At 39.6% G+C, this 27,055-nt stretch overlaps 1 protein-coding gene across 1 annotated transcript in view; it reads right to left on the bottom strand.

Annotated features, from left to right (window-relative positions):
* LOC143260011 (uncharacterized) overlaps positions 1-18,342 on the bottom strand; it is a 45,660-nt gene extending 27,318 nt beyond the window's left edge. The window contains exon 1 of the mRNA XM_076524488.1: positions 18,066-18,342. Coding sequence (XP_076380603.1) covers positions 18,066-18,100 — 35 coding nt within the window. The 5' untranslated portion in view covers positions 18,101-18,342. The remainder of the gene's footprint in view (positions 1-18,065) is intronic.
* Positions 18,343-27,055: the final 8,713 nt, after the last annotated feature.

Raw genomic sequence — 27,055 nt, 5'->3', positions numbered from 1 at the left:
AATCGTGATCGCTATCTAACAATTGATCTCCAATTCTAAAGTGACTACTACAAACCTGTCGATAGATAATCTGCTCAGCCATGGATTTCCACGATTTTACAGCGGGAATATCCGGATTGCGAAGCCGCCGATTGGAACGGTCGAAGAAAAACTTAATTTAAATGTTACACGAGAGGGGAAACAGCGCGTGTTTCTCTACAAATATCAGGACCCGATCATCGGCGGCTGTGCGAACAGGGTCCTGTGACTAACGCGCTCGATTAAACGGATTTAAAGAGGTGTCAATGGTACACCGTTGCAAACAGGTGTAATAATATTCGCGGCGCGTCCTCGATACGGCACAAGCATTAATCGTCGGCGTTTCGCGAACGTTTCGCGACCGATCCTGCAGCTTTACTAAATTCGCTCGAAATTCTGTTCGCGGTGTGGACATGCCGCCGATATTACCGCCACCAGCCGGGTCTCGAATTCAATTATTCTGTAACTCTCCGGGGCCGGATTCGCATCAAATTTTTACGCGCCTGATACGCTTCGGTTGCGCTTCGATTAATACGCTTCGATTACGCGCGGCGAAATTCGATCGCGCGAAACTACCGAAAACCGGCGTGCGTTCTCAGCGATCGAATTAGACGGCTGCTTCCGAAACTCTTCGGGAACGTCGACTTTCCGCGCTTCGGAGCGCTGCTGCCGGCGCCGAACCACGGCTAGCATCGTTTATTATGCTGCTAACAAGGTATAGAATAGAGTTAATCCGTTTTGCGGTGACTGCGGATCTCGTGCATTTATGATGGAAATTCCGAACGGTGAAAAGGTCGAAAGATTACGATTTTTCCTTTATTGAAATGGTTCGACAATGAAACTTCTATTTGGCTTGTCACGCAGCGGAGGAGTTTTATTTTGTGGATACACGCAACGATGACTTTACAGTTCGATTGAACAGATAATCAGCCTGCGGAAACCAGTTGTTACGGTTCTTTTTAGTAAAAACGCAAAGGAAGTCGCTGCTTCGAGCGAGCTTCTTATGTTCCGGTTTCCTTGTAAATATGGAAATTAAAGAGATCATCTAGAGGATGAAATGTAGATCAAATAATATACAACAATGAAAGTATGTGTTTAAAGAATATCAGAATACTATATTAATCTTCGGGAAAGGAATAAATGTCCACGGAGCTCCTGTGTTTTTTCAACTAATGCAAACAATGTTCATCCAGCGTGAGAATCTCCTCTCTGACAATAATAACAGAAATAGCGTTCTAGAATTGTTTGTGCACCAGCGAGCACCAATGACACAGCGTTATAAAATAATACCTTGATCGGACGTTCAACAGAAATAATGAATAGGACAGAGAAGTGGCCAAAGAAGTGTATCACTGCACAAACGATTCATTTACAAACGGGCCTGGGTTTTATATGTCGTAATAAAAGAGATACGGCGAAATATAAAGCACAATTAAATTCCACATTGTTCCGGCAGAACGTTCGCGCGTTAAAATCATCGACAGAGGCGAGTGAGAATTTTTGTTGAATTTCACTCTTTGTAAATTATATTACGGAAAACGTTAGCCGCGACACAAAGACTGGCGATGGATTTATGATCAATGAAAAGATGCTGGAACGCAATTGTTCAAAGCGAAAGTGAAAATTTCTGATGGATCTCTTCCTTGCTAAGGCTAACAACAATGGCTGTCCGAGTGGCCGGAACAAAACCGGTGAATTTTTTCACCGTAGATTCGTTTTTCGTTTTCACGGTTCCGTTCGACCAGCGAGCATAAGGCGTGCTTTATTTTTCGTTCTGCGATTTAATCTAGACGAAAGCGAATCAGATCCACAGTTCGGATCAGTTTTCAAAAGAGCGAACTTTCGTGCAGGAACGGAAAGAAAGTATTCGGAGGGAAAAATATGATTAGGGATGGGAAGTCGGCCCAACCCCTTGGTTCAATCACTTTAAAACATGCCAACTTCCTAATTCGTTATATTTTTGCTCTCGTTTTACTCTCGAGACCACGTGGAACCGTAATTTCACTATTAAAAAGTTTGCTTGGCGAGTCTCCATCGCGATCAAGAAAACATTTCTCTCTTCCTTCCTGCTTCGAAAAGGTTCCAGTCCTCCTCGTAAATTATATTTTCTAAATTTACTATAACCAGTCTGCGGATCTTTATGCAATTTTCCAATGTCATACGCCGTTTTATAGTAATTACAATTAGAGAACAATTTGCTTCCAAAATCAAGAGATTACTCGTTGCAAAAAGAAAAAAAGAACGCTATTATACTTTGTTAGCTTACACGTATTTTTGCATTTTAAAAGAATGCATGATATAAAAGAGAACAGAATGTTTTACCTCTCATTCGCGATGACGTCTAATGTCTAATTGAACTTTGCGAGGTGCCTACACCTAATTAGTCGATCGCAGGATACTTAAATTACCTAATTTTAGAATTTTACAGTTATTCTAAACAATAACTATGAAAATGTTACGAGAAGAAGAACCTTTCAGATGCTGAAAGTAATGTTTCCTTCGTTCTGCAAACCGGTAATAACGAATTATTTTGAGAGGAGAAATTTTTGTATCCTTCATATAAGCATAAAGAAAATTTATGAAATTGGTTAGCAATATACATATCTGATATCCAATGCGAATTCGGATTCAGCTATTCGAGGACCTCGGGGACTTTGAGTGAAATGCATACGCTGGTTCAGATTCGATGCGGATCGATATTAATAATCGGCCGGGACGAGTTTCGGATAACGGAAAGAGGCATCTGTTCCATTTTAACCGACACAATGTTTCATATACATATTACACCCGAAAACAAATTAACCCTTGTGCGAGCAGCTGGGTACTCAGATATCCATTTACTACACATTTTGTTCGATGAATTTCTACACATTGAAAATATAGCGAAATGGAATATTCATTATTTTTTTAGACGTTTCAGACATTAGTATACATTGATTTATTATTGCGAGACAGACGAATTTCATGATTTTAAGCCAACAATGTGTGGATCAGAGTTGGCCAAAAAGTTGCCTGATTTGTAATAATTTATAATAAATAATTAAATAATCAAATTACTTTTTGCTCAATTCTGGTCTGGCTCCGTTCAAATATCTGCGTAGAAATTTTCTTTCACGTATTTTTGGATCAACGTCGATCTTCTTATAACATTGATCATAAAGAAGTAATAATTTAAGAGAACAGTTGAAAAGTTAGAATTCAAATAGAACGTCCGCAATCCTGGAAATACAGTAAATGCAGACGATCTAACACTTCAAAAATCAAAAGTCCACGAAAATCTTGAACCCTAAAGCTTCAAAATCATTCATAGATTTTGATCGTCCCCGAATTTTGAAGCTTTATCAGCACCGAAATTCTAAACACACGTTATCTCTCGTGAAACCAATTTCACCATTTTATCACTATTCCAAGTTTTAATAAACGACAGCTTATTTAATAATGAAGCTTCCACTGAACTAATTTATTACCAAGTTACTTTATTCACCATTATTCTTCATCCCTTTGATTTGTCTGTTGTTATCAATAGAAACAAATCCGTTTAAGAAATTTTCTTTTAACAATAGTCACATGACATTCATTGTTTCCTACACTTTCGGTACACTTGTTGCGGCTTTCGTTATCGGTGCACCTTTCGCGTATTACGTTCACTGATAAGCAAATGAATCACTGGTGAGCGACGCGCGTTAAAGTTTCAATCTGGTATAACGCGACCGGTAAGAACACGAATCGCGAATCAATACTGCGAGGTATACTGCGTTTGAAGCCTTCGGAAGGAACACTATAATGGACGTGTTCCCGTCTTTCTTTCCAGTTTGTTGTCTCTCACCGATTCTCCCTCTCCTTCGACCGACTGCATAAACAGGCGACACCGGTATGCATTCGGCCAACTCATTACGATCGTCGCGAATCGTTTGTTGACTTCGCGGAATCATTTAACTTACGCTGGCTACCGTTAATACTCGGACGATCTTCGATAGAGAATCAACTTTCATGAAATTCGAGCAAACTCGGGACTTCAGCTTCCGTCGAGAAGTTAGAAAAATTAGATTACCGAGTGCAAATGGAACTTTAAACAATTTAAAAGGTTGCATATTATAAGCTTTCTACCTATGCCTGCGTTGAAGATTTAAAAATGTCGTTCTCCAGATCTTCTTCAGAGCTACCAAGGTCATCTATGTATATATAATACTTTCATTACGTGTGCGACGGATCAAACGATGGGAACCAGCTGCATAAATTAATTATAGCGCACCGAGACAATCAGTTTGTAAATGTACGTCTAGCTGTACCGAGTTCTTATCATTATTTACTTATATATTACTTGTTACACTTTTTTTCTTATGTTTAAGTTCTTTTTTAGTTTCATGTTTTTCTACTTTATCCTCTCTTGTGTGTGTGTGACAGCCACGTTATTATTACTTTCTCTCATTGCAACAAAGGGTTTATCCCTTCGATAAATAAAATTATTGTTATTCCTTTACGAAGCAATGATGCTTGCAATTTACAAACGCACGTTTGTCCGTCACATGAACAATATATCGAACATTTTCTCTAGAAGTTTTCCACGGACATTTGCGATCGACTGTACTGACACTCGTGTCCTCGACTTGCATACACCGAACTCGCGTAGAAATCCGTCGAAGCACCCTTTTCCCATTAATTACTTCTCCCTTCGCTTTTACAGTGGAGTTCTCCACCTATTGTTATTTCTACACTAAAATACAATGTTTCCATCGGGCCCGATGTTTCCAATTACCCATCGGCCAGATGAAATCCATCGGGTTACTTGAGCCGTCGTGTACACACGGTGGACTGCGTTTTCTGTATTTTATGCATTTTATGCAGCTATGATAACAATATATTTAATATATTTAATGCAATATATTTATTATATTTTAGGCAATATATTTAATGCAATAATAATTTAATGATAATAAATGGACAATAATTTAATATTAATCTTGAAAATGGTGTGCGTATAATTATTTTCATAAATGCTATTGCATTGTGCGAAAAAAGGTGTGAAAACGTGTGGAAAAGGGCAAAATTCAACACCGAACCTACCGACCAGTAGGTGCATTGCCTCACAGAAATGAAAAGATCCAATTTATTTAGATTTTGTACAGACTTTTTTGCAATAGTTGCTTCAGTGATGTAATTAATTCAATCGTTCCTCATGAAAATGTCTTTACAACTTTTATATTTGTAAAATGAGGAATCGACCATTTGACTGTGGTAGGTTCAATGTTAATAAAAGAGTCAAACTGGGTCTCATATTCGGAACCCATTCTTCAAACCTGCGAATCTACATACTTTTAGTTTTTCCTTTATTACGAAGACGCGGAATTCGTTTGTCTGTATTTTCTAGTAACATTGTAAAAGAATGCATATCTTAGTTTTCAAACTTAAATCTACTTTCAATAAAAATGTTTTTAACAAAAAGAAATTATGATATTAAAAAGATGCGTCTCATATTGGGCACGTTTATCCTACGCAATAAATATAAATCTTCTGTCTCTTCTAGAAGAGCATTAAAGACAGAGAAGTTCTACGCAGCTGCGAAAGAAATCACAAGAAAGACCATTCTATTTGCAACTGAAGAAGGCTACTTTCGCACAAAGATCCACTGTCAGCGCGATTTAATAATAGATCCAGGATTGCACAAGATCCGTCTACCCCACGCTTTCGATTCGATGCAAATGATCGTAGGAATACCATCCTAAACAGAGATTCATACGACACAGTTAACGCAGAGATTATTCCGTCGATCACGCGTCCAACATCCCAGACGAGATATGATCGAATCATCTCCATAAGCCATGTTCTAGCATCGACAGCGATCTCTGGTTTCAGGGACGAATTTTTCCACGTGTTCATCGGCTAACAGGTGCGTCAACACTTTTAATGACACGATTACGAGTGATCGTGAACCGATTGCCGTATATAGTCGCGATCACGTAAGCCGGTTTCACATCCTCCACAATGTCAGCACAAGGTTCCAGGTTTCATCTTTCGTCTTTCGAGGAACGAACTACAGTAATGTCTCCCTTACTGACGCTCAGATTCTGCACAAAAATGGACAATTTGGGAAGAGAAGATACGATTATTCGAGCCTTGCAACCCGTTTTTATAGTTGTTGACAATCGATAACCATAAAAAACGAGCCAGAAGGCTCGAAAAATCGTATCTCCTTTTCCAAAATTGTCCATTTTTGTGGACGATCTGAGCGTCAATTAGGGAGACATTACTGTACCGTTTTTCTGTATTTTTTGTTGCGAAATTCAGAGTCACCCTTGCCACCGTGTAAGCTGCTTGCGAACTCCGTTGGGAAGTTAATAGTCTTGAAAATGTAACTTGTCTCGTTTTTACATCTTTACAGCTTTCGAACGCTGCAGCTTTCTGTTTCAAATATCCTTTTCCTATTAAGAAGGCTACAGCTTCGTCCGGAGCTTATTTCGGTACAGAGAAGTGCTGAGTACTTAGATTAGGGAGTAAATGGGTTGCAATGTTAAGACTCTTAAGTTGAGGGAAAGTACATAAATACTTGGCAGGTGTGCCGTGGATCTTTATGAAAATCGTCTGCATCTCCTTATTAGCTTATTACACTCGAGACAAAATAACGGTATTTGTTGATTCTTCCGATGTCTTTACTGTTTTGCATTTGTCTTACTGACTGTTTTCGTAAATGCATAAAATCTGCGGTAGTATTTACAGATTTTATGCAGGGTGTCCCAAAAATGTCTCGCAATCCGAAAGTAGGGGATTCCTGAGGTCATTTGAAGCAACTTTTTCCTTTACAAAAATTTTCTCCGAGGCATCGTTAACGAATTATTCATAAAAAAACACTGACCAATGACGGGCGAGTTCGCTCGGCGCTAGGCGACCAGGCCAATGAGCGGAACCGAGCTCCGTGCGCTCGTTGGCTCGGCCGCCGCGCGCCAGCCAAGCTCGCCTCTGATTGGTCACTGTTTTTCGTTGATAACTCGTAAACGAAGCCGCGGATTGCAATTTCGCTAAGGAAAAAGTTGCTTCAAATGATCTCAGGAACCTCCCATTTCTGGATTGCGAGACATTTTCGGGACATCCTGTAGATCTCTGGCATCGTTTTCGTAAAGTACAAGAGTAAAGCGCAAGAAACCATGCAATTATAAAAATTAATAGCTTTCTTTGACCGATTTTAACAGAACAGCCTTTAAAAATAAAAAGCTTGCATGTTCGGCTTGATTTTCGATCCATCTAATTCTTCTAGTATCATAGAAATGAAATCGAAATATCCGTTGCGCAATCCGTTATTCGTTAAATACTCTCGTGAAGAGAAGCATTAGGCAACTGTTTCGATGCATTTTTAACGTCGAACGACACGGATCCTATTCACTAGGTGCGTACCAGGATGGAAATTGAAACATTATAAAATACAGCCAGTGTTGTCTTGCTTTGGAAGCCACGGATATATCCCGAATTGCGAACAAACTCGTGGGAAACGGGGAGGTGGATGCTGAGAAGTATCGTCGAATGGAAACACCGGCGGATTTTCGTATCGCTTCAAGCGTCCGCTGCTTTTGTGCACAACAACATTGCATAAATCGCAGCCACTTTACCAGTGAATAAAATATACAAGTTTCAAGCGCTCCGGCGGTTATATTGTCTTAACTGCGTGTCCAGCGTTGCAGAAGTGGCTGGAATTATTCAGCGTATGCTCGAGTCATTAACAGGCGGATGCTAAAACGTTCGGAATCGGATGTCGATCGGTGGAACCCGCGATTGCTTCGACAAACGAGATTGCATGCGCAAAATTACGAGCTCGATGAAGCGTAGCAAACATCGAAAGTGGACGGATAGTTCTTGAAGGGAGGATTGATACTAGATTTACGAAGCACAAAAATCAGCTTATAAATCTTATAAAAGTATTTTTTAAATTTTATAAATTTATAATTTATATTTTTATATTTTTATATTTTTATAAATTTTATAAAGTTTATAAAAGTGAAAATAAGATATTTATTTGGATTTTTAACAATTCTTGTAATATTTGTCGCAAATAACACAAATATTGAATAAATAACTCGTAAATGTATCTTCACAGTCTAAGTAATCGCAAATTCAAAAATTAGTGACCCAATTAGTGTTAATGACAAAGAATATTTCTAATGAGAAGCAATGAATGCTCATTAGAACGCGGATTTCATGCATTTGTGACAAAAATGAGTAAGTAAAATACGAAACAGTAAACAAATTGAGGGAATTTTAAAAAGTCTCGGTATTATTTCCAACTCGCTAAAAAATTGTTAAGAAAAGAAAACAATTTCCACCTGACTATCGTTTGTTGCAATTCAAAGAGACAATTTTTATGTCGCATAAAAGTCGGCAGTTTAATTTCTACTATACAAATGATAATAATTCTTTAAAGTGTGTATAGCGGACGTGTAAGACCGAACCCAATTAATTCCAGAGCTTCGTTCGATACAGCATCTGTTCGCTCTAACATGCCATGACATACGTGTATTTAGGAGTATGTAATCCGTTGGATCCACAGTCCAGAACAAAATTGCCAACCAATATAACGATTTAAGCCTGCACAGTGAACTGGGGCACATGGTGCGCTAACAGAGACAATCTCCTGTGGTGTGTCTTGAAGCATACGACATCAGAAAAGTGTCCGTTTCTAAAAAATCCAATCCTTTTCTGTTTACCTAGAAACGCGTCATCGGAAGTCTGCTTTATGTTCTTTCGAATGCGACATCTGGATTAAGCAAGCTCCGATATATAAATTACGTTTATCACATTGCTACAGTAAGAGCAGGTTTCACATATCTCGCATGATCTCTAGTCATTAAAATGCGTTTATTGCAACAGTCAGAATAATTTGTATATATTTCTCTTTGTTGCAACAATGAGAAATATGTGCCATACGTCATGCATGAGTTCCAATAATTAAATTGCGTTTATTGCAGCAAAATTAGCAGCAAAATTAGGAATCATATATGTCATAAGAGTTCCAATAATTAACCCTTCGCACTCGAGTGGTGACTTCGGGATTTTAACACAGTTCAGATTTAAAAAATTGTTAAAAGTATAACCGTTGCACGAGTCACCGCAATACTCAATTTCATATGCGTAAAATACATATATAAAATGTTATATAAAATGGAAATACTACAAGTCGGAAAAATGATTTCGGATTTACGATTAAAACGGTTTCGAGTGCAAAGGGTTATAAATTGCCTCTATTGCAACAGTAAAAATAGGTGTCGTATATCTTGTATGAGTTACAATAATTAAATTTTGTTCATTAAGAATAGGTTTAATATAACTTGTGCGAGCTCCAACAATTGAATTGCGTTTATTGCGACAGTGAGAAAAAGAGATGAGAAGTGAGAAAGTTGAATTGGAAAAGCACGAACCTCCGCTGTGTTCCCACCTTGTGCATAATAAATGACAAAGAATTAATTCACGGCGATTATACTGCACCATACAATCCTGCGCGGCTTCGGTAATTAAAGGAACAAAGGCAAGATTACGTTGCAAGGCAAGCACCGAAAGATCGCTGTGAATCTTCGCAGCCGCGGACAGTGAAAATGAAAACGAACGACTGCGGTCAGAAGAATCGTGTTTTCGTCGTTGCCTTCGCGTGGAATTCGTTGCTGCATTGTAAGCCGGCCGAGGAGGAAGAGCGAAACGAACAAGTGTATCCGCGCGGAACAACGGGAGTGCATTTTGAAGCGTTGAATAATGGACGCCGCAACCCGGCATTGTATCGGAGTATATCCTAATCAGATCCGGCCCGTTATTTATTAACAATGCGAGGTTGACGAACACCCGGCCGGACGAACACGACGCAAACAAGTTACAACGCTTTCATCGGAAATGATAAATATGCAACGCGTGCCGGTGCACTTATTTTTAATCACGAATCTGTGTATTTATGCTAATGCGAAATGAAAGAACGCTTGTTTAAAGCCGCGTGTTCACTGCCGTATTACACAATTTTATTGACAGCAGTTGCGATTCCGCGTGTTTTATTTGTGAAAAAGGAAATTCGACGGCCGAAAGATAAATTGTCAAATAATATGAGATCGTGCTGGTTATCGTGGAAACATAATTAACACATCGATGGGCCGCTCAACGATCGCGAAAGCTCGATAAAATCAACGCAATTTTTAGAAAACATGAATTCATTTCCTGATGGCTGAACTGCGGATTTGATGCGTTCATGACAAAAATGGCTAGGTGCAATTTAACTCAGGAAAAAGATTAAAAGAATTCTGAGCGTATCGATGTACTGCACTCGTCTTACTGTTCGAAGAGGAAAGAAGGATAAGAAGGATAGGTTTAAGAAAATCGAAAGAAGCCTAAAAAAAAACTGAAAGATGGAGATCTAATAATTGAACCGATAAAGATCTAAAAATTGAACCGATAGAGATCCAGAAATGAAACCGATGAAGGTCTGCACGAGTCTCGCAGGTTATGCAAAACAATATTTGAGACCAGCAGAAACGTTTCCAAGGACGACCACTTCCCAGCAAAATGTACCCCAGCAACAATTGAATCGAGCGAGAAATTCTCCCTGATACTTCAATCAAAAATATATGCACGCTATACTCCCAACGAATCTCGTTAGACTAGGGTGACTCCATTCTCGAGAAAGACGGAGTCACCAAGGACAAATGAAGAGAACGCCGTCTCTCCTCGAATAATACGATACAATTTTTATGATTCATCGCCCGAGGGACCCTGAATTTCAAGCGGGAGAGCAAACGAAACTTGCTCGCCTGCATTACGGAATAAATAAATACAAAATGAAGAAACCGATCCCAGGAAAGCAGCTTCTCTCCGCTGATAAATTTAGGTGGGTCACTCTAGATAGAAATTGCGCGTGCCATATTGATTTTCTTCAAGGAGCATAAATAAAATGCTGACATTCACGCAAAAGTCTCGAGTACGACCGGGCGATGTTACCGTAAAGACTGTCGCTGGTTACGGAATTTCTAGGCATTGATCATTCGATTTCAGATCCTCGTTTGTTCGCTCTCGCGTTAGCACTGTTTTCAGCACGATAATATGCTGAACTCGGATAAAAATACTCTAGGGGAACTCCTTGGAAAAGAACAGAGTTGAAGCCTTTTTATAGGGTGATACTTAAGGTTCATCTTGTCCGCGGTATTTTGAGATAATGGGGATAGCGCGACAAGAATTGTCCTGCAGCCGTTAACAAAATAAAAATTCTTTTATACATAACTCTTGGTAACTAATCTTGTAATCTGTTACCTAATTCTTATCTCGTAGTTAATGTTCCCTATATTTTTGATACATTGAGACGGATTGATACAATTTAAATGATAATTTTACAGCAACGATGGGCAAAGATCATACGGAATAATATATTTTAATAGAACACGCCTAATCGTCATCTCGTAATCAATGTTTCTCGCAATGATCCTCGACAAGGAACGAAACCGTAACGTCTTCACACTGTGATTCTCATGCCACGATCGCAGTTGCACAAAATATTGGAAAGCATCATGATTAGGTATAAAATTCTACTGCACTCAAATTTCTCCGTGGCCAGGATAAAAAAATCTGCGGAGCTAAAAATTGGTGTGAACTCGCACGAAACGTTTCGCCGTACGAAAAGAAAAACGTAGGCGACGAGAGAGAACGATCGATACGTGTCGCGATTTTACCGGACAGGCGTTTTGCCGGCGCGATCGGAGATCAAAGCGTCCGCCGACGGGGAACGATAAATTTTCACGCACGCTCGAGCGTTTCGCGGGTGTGCACGATCCGCGGCAATTTGCATTCGACGATGTCAGCTCAATTTGACGCCGTGTTCAAGGACTTTGCTGATAACGGCGGGCTCCTGCGAGAGTCCCGTTGCACGTATCGGCGATCGGAAAACGGAACTAGGTTGTAAACGTGTAATAGGACCGCCTCAAAGGACTCGCGCTATCGTTTCCTGGCCGAGTAGTCGCGGCAATTCCCGGCATTTATCGCCGAGGAAACCGGGAAACCAATGCGACAAGTGCGCCCGCTGCATTTTAAACACCTTCCGCGCGGTTATCGTGGGTCGTTCGTCTCAATACAATTGCGGCCGGTTGCGTTACCGGCGCCGTTTCGCGCTGTCGCAAGGCTTTCCTCGAGGAATACCAACCCTTCGCGATTCCATTCCGGATTAAAACGAACGTCTGCCATCGTCGCGCGTGTGCGACGTTCACGATCTCGTAGTTCGTATGAGGAAGGTCCGATTCGATGCTCGTATTTGCAGGCGTAACTGGACTGCGGATTTTATGCATTTACGAGAAAAATGAGTGGATTGAACTGCGAGGACGTTACAAGGATCGTTACATTACTTTTAACTTTTTACGATTAGTAAAAGAAGAAAAACATTTTCATGTAACTCACGTTTCTTACGATTAACTTGGATAACATTCATTTGCTAAATTGTTTGACTGATCCAGAAGCTGTGACGTTCAAGTTTGCGTTGAATATTGTGTTTCTGTTCTTAACGCTTTATTTATGAACGTATATAACCGTTGTAACCATTATTTTCATTTCATTATTATTTTATTGTTATTGTTATTGTTGTTGTTGTTGTTATTACCATGTCGAATTTTTGTACAGAAATTAAAAGGGCATCTGGCCCGTTGACGTTAAATACATTGAAATTAAATCAAAGTTAAATTGAAATTCAGTTGAAAATACAAATAGAAATTCAATGGAAATTAAATTGAAATTAGATTGAAATTCAATTAAAATTTAATTAAATTCGATTTAAAAGGGTGCGTCGCGTTTGCTATAACGAAGATCGACAGGTTCGAGGCACACGTGGAAATAGAGAATGAAAAAATCGTCGGAACAGCTTCGAAATTGGAGAAAGAGTAGAGGAAAGAAAGATCGATAGGTTTAAGACGAAAAATAGATGGAATGGTTACTATTTCACACAGAGGAAGCCAGCGTCGATAAACGCAGTAAGTACTTGGCGGAGAGCCGGTAAAACGGTGATCTGTTCTTCGAGTGCATTGATCCAGTGGCTGGAACTTTCCCGATTTCTCGGCTTGGAACGACTTTTCCATGGTGGAAAAGCGAGCTTCCGGCACGTGGAATTGAATTATAGATACGTGACGGTGGTGCCCCGGTGACTTCGAGATCGTTTAAACGGTCTCGAAAGGATCACGTTTTGATTCGGCGGTAAGAGGGAGCTCGTCGACGGGAAAACGGGAGGAAAATGTAACGCGGTGTCGCTGGAAAATCCGGGAAGAGACGAACGGAGAATGGAGGAGCGGCTGCATCGGAAGAATCTCATCGGAACACGAACGGGTACACGGTGAGAACCTCATCGGTTACAACCCTCGAATGTTCTCCATCGTATTTTCGTATTTTGCCCTCGGCGCGACTCGCTAATGGCTTTTTCTCGATATAATTCGAAATGGCTGCGAACGAACGTCGTTCACGGCGAGGCTCGAGATTTCGTCGTATTGTAGATTATATGGTATAGAATAACCTCGGTTATCCGAGCCTGTAATGGCTGAGCCCTCTATTATGCGAACACGTCTCGGATGTCAATGGATTCATTGAAAGTGGTCTACACATGTATAACGCTATAGAATTAATCAGGATTTAATCAGATCTGGGAAAGTTTTGTTTCAAACGCGAAAATAAGAAATAATTCTGTATTTGAAATAATTCATTTCGAAGCCCGTTATTTCCAATGTTATTATTGTTCGAAAATACAAATTGTATCGTTCCGTTTGAAATAATAACAATTTCAAATAGTGAGTTACATATTTCGTTATCTTTTTATCTCAAATATGACAAAAGAAATCATTCTCGAAATAATATGCAAAAGATTTTACTCAATAAGACAAATCTTTTACTACATTGACAAAATTATAAGTTAATAGGCTTGTCCTACGAATTCTATGAAACCTAAGATGATTTCCTTCATTGAAATTGAACGATGGATCTTAATTGGTCAACGTAATTGGTCAGCTCAATTGGTCAACTTAATTGGTCAAACTTAATTGGTAATTAACTAATTTTATAAGTTACTCAACATTTCTCGATTAGCATTCTTTCGACCCCAACAATTCCACGAATTTTTACGGATTAATTGATTTTTATCATTTTCCTTTCAGAATGACAAAATGTGTGCTTACAATCTCGATTATCAACTACCTCTTCCGATGCAGCAGGGTGAAATTGATTTTTATGTGTGAGAATAAAGAAACCGAGCATATAAGATACGTCATTTGTCCTGTTGCATCTGCGTAAACACATTTAAAGCTGCCTTAAATTACTGCACCTTTGTCGTACGCGTTAATTGATGATAAACAGTGGCCCGCGGCTGAGGGGGTTTGTTTGCGCAGCAAAAGTAGCGGAAAAAATTCTGCGATGTAAACACAGCATCTTTTCGCCGGGAAACGGGAGGAAGTTAATGGTAAGAAGTTTTGTTACGTGTTTTGCAGACGCGGTCGTATATAAACGAGCCCGGTCTGCCGCTGAGAACACAGCGGAGGAGCTCCGTTGTCTGGGGAGTTTCTTCTTTCGATAAAGGACCATTAACATTTCTTAGCGGGAAGAATGGAGACGTGGGTAACGAAGGAGAAGAAGATGCAACACGTTTCTCCTTTCTTGTTCTCCGGCGTTGGGAGACTGAAACCGGGGATACTTTTTGGACTCGTCGCTGGATCCCCGATGGAGATCGCAGTTAACTATGTTGTCAACATATAAATGTACTGTGTCGGAGAATTATCAAGACCAATTATTTTGACCAAAGCGAGTTCACGATGGCTTTCTTGAAAGAATGTAACCTATTTTTACATTTTTCGATCACCCGCCCCTCGTGCCAATTTGACAGTTTTCACGGACACTGAAGGAATAATCTGTTCTATAGATCGTTTAATTACTTCTGAACAACGTGAATAAACGACGTTCAAACTTGTCTCGCCTCGTCATAGGTTTTCATTCTTAAAGGAGGAATTTATGAAATTAATTATTCCATCTTATTCATTATTTTTTTTTTTACCACAATTTGATATCAAAGGGCATTATATTGTTATCTTTATATCATCTATTCTCTATATCATATATTGTAAATATTACTGTAAATTGAAGGTTGAAATTCAGTTAAAATGAAAGGAAAAGATAGTTTTCTAAACCAGCAAATAGGATAGTGGATCCGGTTACTGAGCTAATCAATTGCAATGCCTCTGGCTTATCTTCGGGCATAATGAGCTTTACGTTAATCGAATAAGACAAATTAAATACTTTTATCCTTTTAATTTGTTTATTTTCTTAATACGAAATTTATGTGACCGTCTCCACTGCTCTAACGAAATTAAATGAACAGTCGAATATTAACAGCAAGACGATCGTGATGTTTCAGTGTGCTCTCGTTACATAACGATTTCATGTTATTTACGGCTTAATGAAATTTATTCCGACTTATTTTTAGTTCTGTTACTGCAACGACACGACAAGAAGATTGATTTTTATTTAATTACAGTTCTTTCGAGCAACGCGTCACACTGCCTAGTCCGCCGTTGAAACATATCGCGTCATACATAATACTTTCTTAGTGGATTACATGGTCACTCGATGCTTGTGTGTATTGATTAGCCGAGTAAGACCTAGTAAGCAAGCTATAATATCATACATTATTTTTTTAGTTTGTTTTAACGATCACCCGCCCCTCGTGCCAATTTGACACAGTTTTCACGGACACTGAAGAAATAATCTGTTCTATAGATCGTTTAATTACTTCTGAACAACGTGAATAAACGACGTTCAAACTTGTCTCGCCTCGTCATAGGTTTTCATTCTTAAAGGAGGAATTTATGAAATTAATTATTCCATCTTATTCATTTTATTTTTTTTTTTTACCACAATTTGATATCAAAGGGCAAATCATGCTGTGAAGATGACCGAGAAATGAGGATTAAAATAGAGTGAATATCGAAAATTAGTACGAAAATTATCAAATTATTAGAGGGTGTGCAGCATCGATTCCTGAGATACGTTTCTTATAAAATCCATAGATCGGTATCTATAATAAGTCACAATTTCGATAACGTCCTCGAAGTGGCAAGCTTGCATACTCTTGAAAGAAGAGAATTGACAGCGGATCTTATATGCGTATTTAAAGTCTTTATCTTGTAATTAATTTTTACGTCCGACTCATTTTTATTAACATTCCTTATTTACCTAATGTGAAAGGACGTTTTCCATTAAATAAATAAATAAATAAATAAACAAATAGAAATTATTTATAGAAATAATAATAATCAAATATTTGACGCATGAAAACCGTGAAATAATTAACAACCCTGAACAATCAATCCTACGCACAGTCTTCTTTTAATTTACGTAACTATAGCATCATATTATTTCGCGTTTCTTGTTATCTAAGGCGTCGTCGATTTCGCTCTTATAAACCTCTGTCACATTAAATTCGACCAGCTCGTTAATTATATCCAACATAATTATCCCCGATATAATTATTTCCCCCATAATCGCCCCCCCCCCACATACACACGCATACACGATACAATCAATAAGAAACCAGACTTCATAAGTTTCCGTGCATCAGTATCGGATAAAGTTTAATGGGTTTAAAGTTGATAAAACAGCTGCACGTCGAACCCTACGCTTTCCAGAAGCATCGGCAACTAGCAGAACCGCGCGATAGTGGTTCTATTAAATTGATCGTACGTGTGCATCGGTGTATTCATAGCCCGATGAAATTTGACAGAGCGATACACAAGGGGGTACAGAGAAGCGACCCGCAAAGCCGTTAAACCGTATCTGATATCGACTCAGAGAAACTGATCGAGTTTGGTATCCTTTTCATCACACCTCGTACACGTGTACACGCCGAACAGAAAGTATTACTACACGAGGAGCATATCGTGGAGGCGATACCTCGTGCAGAAATGAATAAAAACCGGATATAAACTCGCGCTGGAAGATTTTATTCAACATTTTTCACTCAGTTCTGCACAAAGGATCCCTCTTGCCTTCTCTTCGAATACTTTTGCATCACGTTTGAATGCGCGCTGCAGTCGAAAGTATTGCACGCGAGACGTCGTTCCACGCGTGAAAATGAATGAAAATGATAAAACCTGTTTCAGGTTTCCGGACTCGACGCTCTATTAACAACCGAGACTCTGATAAACTAGGTGCACACTCAACACTTTTCAGTGATTTCCGCACAATTAATCACCTCGCGCGATTCTCTTAGAATACTTTTGCATGAGAAATGATTCCTCGTGCGATAACGAACGGAGACTAAAATAGTACGCCTTTATTCTAGATTTTTCAATATTTGTGGAAACTAAGCGTCCGTGGAAGAAGTTATATTCAACATTTTTCATTCAGCTTTGCAGGAACGTTCGCCTCTTGCTTTCACTTAGAATGCTTTTGCACGAGCATACAAGAAACGATTCTTCGCGTGATAATGAATAAAGATTGTCAAATAGTGCGCTTTTGTTCTAGATTTTTTAATTCAATACTCGTGGAAACTAAGCCTCTGATGAACAAGATATATTCAACGCTTTTCATTCATCTTTCCACGAACGATCGGTTCTTGCTTTCTCTTAGAATATTTTTGTATCACGTTCGAATGCACACTGCAGCCAAAATTATTGCTCGAGCATACAACAAATGATTCCCTCTGTAAAAATGAATAAGAACTGCAAAATAGGGTGCGTCACTCCCGGATTAGCAAACTCTATTCTCACAAAAACTGAGTCTCCAAATTCTATGCAACAATTTTGCAACGATGTCCGCGAAAGGAATCTATTGTCGGCTTCTGCAAATCTGTTGACTGCTGCGCAAAATGATGAAAAATTGTCTGCGTTTCGCGGAAAAAGCATTGACGAAGATGGAACGAGAATCCGTAGGATTTAGGGTAGCATGAGGCGGAGATCTAAATCATCGTATAAAGAGGGTGTTCTCGCGCAGCTAATTTCACGCGTGAAATTTCCCTTGAAAACAAAAAGTAGGGAGGTAGAGAACAGCTACAATGATAGGGTGGAAATGTTTCTTCTCACCCTTCGTTATCCTCGTTGTTCTCCTCGTCGGCCATGGCTCACTGTCTTCTTTTCGTCTACCAAGGATAGAGTTTCTCAAACGAAGGGGACATTCGGTTAGATAACGAAACGTGTCCCTCGCAACGCGCCGATTACTCGCGAACCAACGATCTGCGATACAACGAACCCGAACAAGGAGAAAAGAACTATGCCAGAGTGATCTGAAACGAAACTGCGAGATGCTCGATAGCAAGTTTTGCTCGACTGGTGCGCACGAAGTAGCCCAAGGCATCGCCAACTGTTAGGGCTTCGGAAATCCCGCAAGCACACAATTCTATTTTGTATAATGCCATAATGCCATTAGGGCTATCCTATATCGGCGTCCGTTGTCCGCATGCGGTGTGTCGTGAGATCGCTAGAGCAGCCAAACGACGGAAAATGGGCGCGGAGAAGCAACCGTTTTAACCCTTAAGCTGTATCAGACGAATAAACTCGTCGCAGAGCACAGTTCGACGTTGTTCGAATAAATTTATATTCGAGTGAATTCTTCGAATAAAATTTGATCCGAGAAATATTTCTTATAAAATCTACGGATCAAATTTGATTCGAGAAATATGTCGAATAAATCGAAATATTAGGAGAATATATTCAAATCGTTCGAATACAATTTTATTCGAAATTTTTACTGAATTTTGGCTAATTTTATTCGAAATATTTCTCGAATAAAGTTTATTGATTTGCCGATAAAAGAAAGAGAGTTAAAATGAATAACGATGTTATATCATTACTTGACAGAAATGATGTTTTACGAAGATAAATAGAAAGTATGTTTCATTTTGTTACCTATAAATAAAGCAAGTTTCCAAGACATAATGATTTTTGTCTGATTTTTAGAAGAAATTGCCCACAGTAGGTCGTGACCAAGAAAATAATTGTAAACTTGATATTGAAAATTAATTTGCACAGCGCAGAAGTAAGATGTTTTCGCTACGCTCGCAGAATATTTTTTCGATGCAGAATGTTGTCGGAGAAATTATTTAGACACTTGTGCAAAACACGACTACAACGAAAATGAAGCAGAAAATATATTGGAAGAATTTGAGACACTGTTCCTGTCTTTTCAATTTTCTAGAATTCTTAAGAAAATAGATCAACTTCTTCGCCTTCAAGAAATTCTGCTGTGCATGAAGATTCGCAATTTAATACTCGAGATGCTCCAACATCGCGAGCTGAAGGGAACACTCTGTAGAATAAACATTGATAATACAAAACAGCTGATTTGCAAAAGCTAGCAGGAGAAAACAAAAGTTTGTCCATGAAAATGAAACCTGAAATATTCCACGCAATATTTTTTTGTCTCGTGAATGTACGTATCATAAACGTTCCACTTTATCCTGTTAGAATTCTCATTTGTAGAAATTACTGCATAAAATAATGGATTTTAGTATAAAAATCTGGTTGCGACGCCTCTGTGAAGTTTCATTAAGCGCTCTTTTATTTAAAATTAAAACTGTAGCATTTGTAACGTAGCTTAGCAGTGAATATGGCTGATTATAGTCTGCCTGCGGTAGAATTAATCCGTGCACGCTGCTTGTGCAGTCCTTTTACCAGGTTTTATTATTCGTAATGAATCGCTTCTTTGCTGAGGGGGGAATGCAATACGTTATACGTGTGTTTGCGGGCCTCTGAAATATTGTTATGTAACATACGAGCACCATTTTTGAACGTCAAAAGTATATGAGAGATAGCTTTTGCGAAAAAAAAATGCTTGTAAACAAAATGGACACGGACCGTGCTGTTTATTTTGTCGAAAATCCTTGTAACAGTTTCGCCATGATGTTTCTCAAAACATTTAAAGACCGGGTTTGAAAATGTTTTTATTCGGAAACAAATTTGACAAATCATGCTCTCTCTCGAAATCAGATTACCCCGATGCTTTAATTGCACTCATTCAATTTTCGAAAAATCGTAAAATCGTAAAATATTCGAAACAGTTGCTGCAACTCGTAAAATCGTTTATTAAATTCCAATGTCGCTCGTTTATTTTAAATCGAATGCCGCATCGGATGCATCAGTCGAAAATTAATGTCAGAATCTGATCAAACATTTGCGTCATCCATGCTGACAAGGTAGCTAAAGTGTTAGAGATATAATGTATGCGATGCTCCGCAGAATATGATGTAATCTGACAAGCAGAGCGAGCATCGCGTTAGATGGTCAGAACAAGCAAGAATTTCGAGAGGGAGAGAAAGCGAGAGAGAGGGGGGAGAGGGATAGAGAGAAGAAGAAGAAGAAGAATCGATTGTCCTGCAGTCGATCGTGGCTATAATACACATCGAGATTGGAGGAGACAATAAAGCCAAATACGAAAGATGTTGCCGTGGGTGCCGCGGCACGGGTACCGAAATCGAAAAAATGGGAGGGATTTTCATCGGAAAACAGGCTTCTCGTAAAGCAAACTGACATTTTAATCCAGCTTACATAGAAACACTAAATGGCTGCTTGCCGACATTCCTCCACACGTATAGATCATGTCACAGAATTATTATACGAGCGCAAGAAGATTATAGGATTACGCAAGAGCTCTAGGCGGACAGCGAAGATGCGACTGATAAAAGAAGAAAGACCGATTTCAGTTTATCACAGTTTAACGCCTCGAGTAGCCTGCTGTGTGCGTATCAAGCCAATTTTAGTAGAGCTGCTAGGAGCCCTCGCGGCGACCAAGGGCAAAGACACGGGCTAAGGGCAAAGCTACGGGGAAGCGACTTAGAGAAGGGAGACCGTCAGAAAGAAAAGGGCGAAGTGTTTACGTTTTTATGCTATCCTTCCCTACTCACTCGCAGGCATTGTCGTTATATGCCGATCGCCCGATGCTCATTCTATTTCATCTACAGTCGATCTCTGTCACTGTCTCTTCAGTCAATAACGTGTAGTTAATTGGTAGGGAGTCTAGAGCCCACCAGGGGACTAGAGCCCACCAATCGGTGTTTGCCCTGGACTGAAAATCGCTGCCCGCACGAGCAAGTAGTTGGACAGCTCTGTTCTAAAGAAGGAGCCTGCAGAGAGCCTTCTGAGAAGTCTGCAGAATTTGCAAAGGATCAGGAAGATCTCGAGGAGCTGAAAGATCTTGGACTCTCAAAGTCCAAGAATAATCTTATCAGGATCTTGCCAGGATTTTGCAAAGATCTTCATCGTGCCAGGATCTTGATCTAGGTTTCTTGTCAGGACCTTGTTCCAGGTTTCTTTTCAGAATCTTCATCCAGTTTTGCCAGGATCTTCATCCAGGTTTCTTGTCAGGATCTTGATTTAGATTTCCTGCCAGGATCTTCATCTAGGTTCCTTGCATCATACATTCAGTGCTTGCTTGTATCGAAATTGTTAAGTTCTATATTACTTGTATCTAGTTTGATAGGTCCCTTGCTAGCTAGACAGAGTTCAAGGAGTTCCTTGCGAGCTGCCTCGAGTTTGATAAGTTTATAATTACCTATACGAATACATTCTCTATCCAGCACGTGTACGAATGAACTATAAGAGTCCTAAATATTCATTGGATATTTAGCAAGGTGTTCACACCTCCTCGGTGGTCCAGGACTCCCTCGATTAGCTCCCTACATCTTTGTCCCTTGCTCAATGCACCCTGCGTTCGATTTGAATGCAGTTTATACAATGAATTGCATACAAACGACTATACTGACGATTATATTGACGTCATGATAGACTATAAGTAGAAAGGATAAAAAGTTAAGCTAATTCTAGATAAAGGGTCCATTGTATTTTATTCTTAGCTAGTGTATAAAATAATAAAAACGAGACTTTTACTATGACATTAAACGGACGTGCAAGATTAGGGTCACCGACGCAATGTTCGACATTATTCAAATATAATTTCGAATAAATGTTTCGAACCAAATTTTATTCGACCAATCTTTCGAATAAATTCGTTGTGTAAACTTTAATTCGAACAAATGATTCGAATAAGGTTCGAATAAAATTTTATACGAATAACGTTTCGAATAAAATTGTATTCGTCTGACATTTTAAATGAATTCTGCGAATAAAATGCTACATTCGAATAATGACTGTATGTTCAGTTTAATGGACCACTTGTATGAAGTATTTGATAGAGTCTATACGAATGCACTCCTAGAATCCTAAATATTCATAGGCTGCGTAGCGTATACATCTTCTCAAAGGTCGAGCACTGTTTAGCTCTCCATCATTGTCTCTTCCTGGTACATTCGTTTGCATGCAGTTTAATGGGCCGTGCATCGTCCGCATCCACTTTTATGGATCCCACGCCAGGTTTTATGGACACTGTGCCATCCACACTGTGTTATCCCCGGCACTCTTGACGGTATTTGCAGAACTGTCGATATTTTCGCAACTCGCAGTGTTCCATAGCTCCGACAAAATAACGGCGCGCACTGTGACCATCTTATCGTGACCACGGGCACAATAGTAACCACGGTTTCAATAGCCCGCAGCATCAGGGACAGCCCGACACAGAAGAACGTTGTTCGTTTTCCTGTTCGCACCGCGGTGCGGTTGACACTTTCGCCGGCGCACGGTGCACCCCGCCGCGGTGCACCCCGGTGCATTTCCAAGGCTATTGTGGAAATGTAACGAAGCATCGTTCTAAGCAGCCGCCCGATGTCCCGGCGGCAACTAATATGGTCTTGTTCAATTTCCTGCCCGGGAAACCAGGAAACGTACCCGTCGATCAAATTCTCCATCGAGCGTTTGCGCTTGGCACTTTCAACAGGTGTTGACGAGGGATTCCGAATCCCTGCGCGATGAAATACGCGATTATCAGTGGCGCAATTCTTCCTCCTTGAGCCGCGAAACGCGGAACTGTACCGAACTTTGCATCGAGAGCATTTGGCCTGATATGTCCGATCGAAACTTCGTCGAGTTACTTAATTGGGCGATACCAAAGTTGTTACGAGGCGCGATATAATAGGGGCGTTATTGGTGAATGCAATGTAGGTTAGTAGAATGCGTAGCTAAGTAGCTGGTGGAAATATTATGCACGCAGCTGGTACGGTAATGTTGCAAAATTGGATCCGGTGTTTGCTTGAATGGATCGCAGATCTCTACACTGAATGAAAATTGTTTGTGGCAGAGAGGAAAGAACTACATGGAAATTTCCTCTCATCGAAGATGCATAAAATTGGAGTCTATCGATGAGTTTTTAATACATATACTTTTATCGTCTAATTACTAGATCGCGGATTTTATGAGTTTATGATAAAAATGGACGGATCAAGTACAAACATATACAGGGTGTTCCACAATTATTTTAACAGCCGAAAATGAGGGGTAGCTGAGGTCATTTGAAGTAACTTTTTCCTTTGCGAAAATGCGATCTGCGGCTTTGTTTACGAGTTATTAACGGAAAACACTGACCAATGAGAGGTGACGGCGCGAAGTTCGAGAGCCCGCAGCACGAGGCTTTGACAGATGGTCGGGACGGACTCGAGCCACGTTCGAAGTATTGAACAAATCACGAAGCGAGAACTTCCGGATTTTTTTACTACGTAACGGTGATATTTGTAAGAAAAACGCTGTTCACCTTTACTTTAGAACGTCTGAAGAATATTTGCTAATTTTTCGGACCCCAAGGTTATCTCAAGGTTATGTCAAGGTTATCCCAAGGTTAAACTAAAAGGAATGCCTCGAAAATCCTTGATCAAAATAGACCAGGACGCCGACAAAGCTTAAATTTCAACAATCTGTTGTAAAAATAGCAACAAACAATAGGTTGGGAAAACACTGTGAGCACACCTTCTGTTTCTGAGAATTTTCGGAATTGTGTCATCGACGCAGCTATAATTCGATAAAAAAAAAACAACGCGATCCGATACGTTCCCATGTCCGCTTCGAGCCTCCGTAATTAACCTACAATCGCAGGAGAAAAGGTAGTGTTCGAATCAAACGGCCGGTGTAATTCGTATCGCGTAATTCGAACACGAGACCTGTACACCGGGAGCACCGCCCATCCTTTGTTAACTCGCAAACGCGCAATAACAGGAAATACGTATTTATGAGTCTCGTGCATTATTACGCAACAATTTGCAATCTATATGGGCCATATCATGGGCAATCGCCTGCAATTGCGGGACGGTGCAACGATCCGTTGACTTTTAATCCCTCGTAGACGGACAAGTGCGTGTACGCACGAAAACCGTCACGGTGTTCTGCTTCTGATCGTATTCCGCGAATAATTATCTTTATCGTCGTCCCATTTTGCCTTATTTCTCTGCTCGAAGAACCGCAATTCCGTGCCGATGAAAACTCGAATTTCAGGTTTTATCTACAAGTCGACTGCGGATTTTAACGTGAAATAAAAATTGTCCGCATCCGTTGCCAAACATCGAAGTAACTTAGAAGTTTCGTTCAATTTCGTCTAATCATAACCAAACAAGGTGTCATGATCACATTAAACTAAATAATATCCCATGTCTATATTATTGAGAACGTTTTTAGTAACTCCAATTAATTGTTTCATCGTCTTCGATGACAGTCTAATATAATCTTCGCCAAGGGAAATTCTTTTACTTCCATTCGAACTGAAAATTTCTTGTAAGTATTATTGAGTATTATTGAAAATTTGTTTGATTATAATTTAATATTATAATTTAATATTTAATATAATATAATATTATAATTTAATTTATGGACGTCTTATAATTTTGTCCACTGGAGTATAAAAGCCATTCTTCATTCTTCGTTAACATTAATTGTCTCTGGTGATAATGTCTTAAAATTTCGGTCAAGCGAAATTCCATCATTTCTGTTGAAATCGAAAATTCCTTGTAAACGTTTCTGTCACACGATACAATTTATGGACATGTTATAATCGTGTTCACTGGAGTGCACTCAAAAGTAACGCTCGCAACGTTTCGTTGCTGAATCCTCGCTACAATTGGCACACTTCCTTGCCAGCACTCTATAAGTGGCACCCCGAGGCCAAGCCATAGAAATTTTTCGGCTCCCTTGTTCGTTTTCTAGGGCGCTTTGTGCGCCCAATCTGGCGACGCGACGAGAAGGACCGTTTCTCTCGTGGAAGTGACATTTAAAAGTATCAGAGAACATTCGTCGCGTTCCTTCGAAGGCACCCGAAAGCCGTGACAGCCTCGAGTAACGAGCAGCTGAAGGAAAACCGAGACCGGAAATTGGGAATGTTAGAATCGAAAGTCGCAAGTCCCAAGAAGAAAACGGAACACGGAAATTGAGAATATAAGAGCGTAGTACAGAATAATCTGCGATAAAAGCTTCCTCCGTCTCGACTTGAACTCGAAAGTAGGATAACGGAAGCTTCGATGCGAATTCATACAGCCGACGTCTGCGTCCGCACAGAGAAAGTATGCGCTTTTATCCCGAATAAGGAGGAGGCCGCGATACGGGGACTAGACGATTGAAAAGACTCCGGAGCCGAGAGGAGCGGAAGGATATTCACGAGGGACAGGCGAGGATGTGCACGGTCCAGAATATTTTTCCATTAAACTGGACGGAATGAAGCTCGTATACTTTAATTTGATAAACCGCCGCCGAGCGGGAGAAACGAACTTCTATTCAGAGTTCTAAATACGGACATTCAGAGATTTAACTCCGAGCCGAGCAGAAAGGACGAGGGTCTCTCGGCCGCGAAACAGTACACTGAAATCAAACTGAAATTTTATATTTTAATCCGACCGACCAGTCGGTAACAGATTTTGAAACTCTCTCATGAGCCAACTTTCTCGGTATCTATCGTTCGTAAGTTGGCCAATTATATTACACCGAGATAGGAATTGTACATTTTCATTCGAACGATTATTGGGCAACAAGGAAGAATTTTGATTTAATGTTCGCAGCTTTGTAAAACGCTTACGGAGAGATCTCAATTTCTCTGAATTTATTTGTTCAAGATCGACGAAGTATTATATTGAAATGTGAGTCTTCTTTTGTAATTCGATAAATCGTTCGGTAACGGAACAGCATTTTCATTCGTCTCTCTGATTTTGAGAACCCTTCTATACGCTACGGATTAATTTCACTGAAACTATCCTCTTTAAAGTTGTTCGTTTAAATCACGCGAAAAATGTATTATATTCAAATTGAAATTTTATATCTTAATTTGAATCATTACTGGACAGGAAAATTGCAATTTTCATGCAATTTCCCTAAATGTTTTAAAGCGGCGAAGTGTATTATATTTAAATTAAAATTTCACATTTTAGCTTGAATCATTATTCCGCAGTAAAAAAAAAGAATTTCTAAGCAACCTCGTTGAATTTAATCGTTTAAAATTGACCAAATATAGTACATATGTTTAAATGAAAGTTTTCGATTTTCATTCGATGAACAGTTGATCCGGATTTAATGAGTTGAGCAATCGTTCGAAGTTTTCGAATCGAACCGGAATGGAATGACGGCGATCGTTCCTCGAGCCGCGCTGCAATTGTCCCCGTTTAAAAATGTCAACTTGAATCCGGTTATAATTAAAAGCACTTGCGTACACGGGCTGAATAACAAGCACGTAATAAATTAGCCTATGCAAGTGACGCTGCAGACGCAACAATTGCCCGGAATGAAAACGTGGCCTTCTCGGTATTACAGAGTAAATCCTCTGAATCATCGACTAAACATTACGCGCGACCGCGGGAGTGAAGTATTATCTGCGGTATAGAAAACGTCGGGAAGTTGACGTTGTATATACGTGCATCTTATTAGCTGCCGTAAATAAAATCTCCAATTCAGCGTGGCAATTTTAAATTGTACTGCGAATTTCGTACGCGTAACAAAACAGACAAATATAGCCGATGTACGATAACATTTCTCGGGATTAAATAAAATTTTCACATTTGTTAGAATAATCCTACTTCATAATCCTAATGATTAGATAACTCAACCACCGGAACAATTACAAATTGAAGTAATTTATTGTGTAATAAATAAATGCGCATAATAGTTAATTCAAAATTACGAATATTATGGGATGAATACGATGGAAGGGGATGACGATCAGA

The sequence above is a fragment of the Megalopta genalis genome, chromosome 9 (genome assembly GCF_051020955.1).
Source record: "Megalopta genalis isolate 19385.01 chromosome 9, iyMegGena1_principal, whole genome shotgun sequence".
NCBI lineage: Eukaryota > Metazoa > Arthropoda > Insecta > Hymenoptera > Halictidae > Megalopta > Megalopta genalis.
Note: the sequence above shows the minus strand (reverse complement) of the source record. Positions and strands in the feature narration are given on the sequence as shown.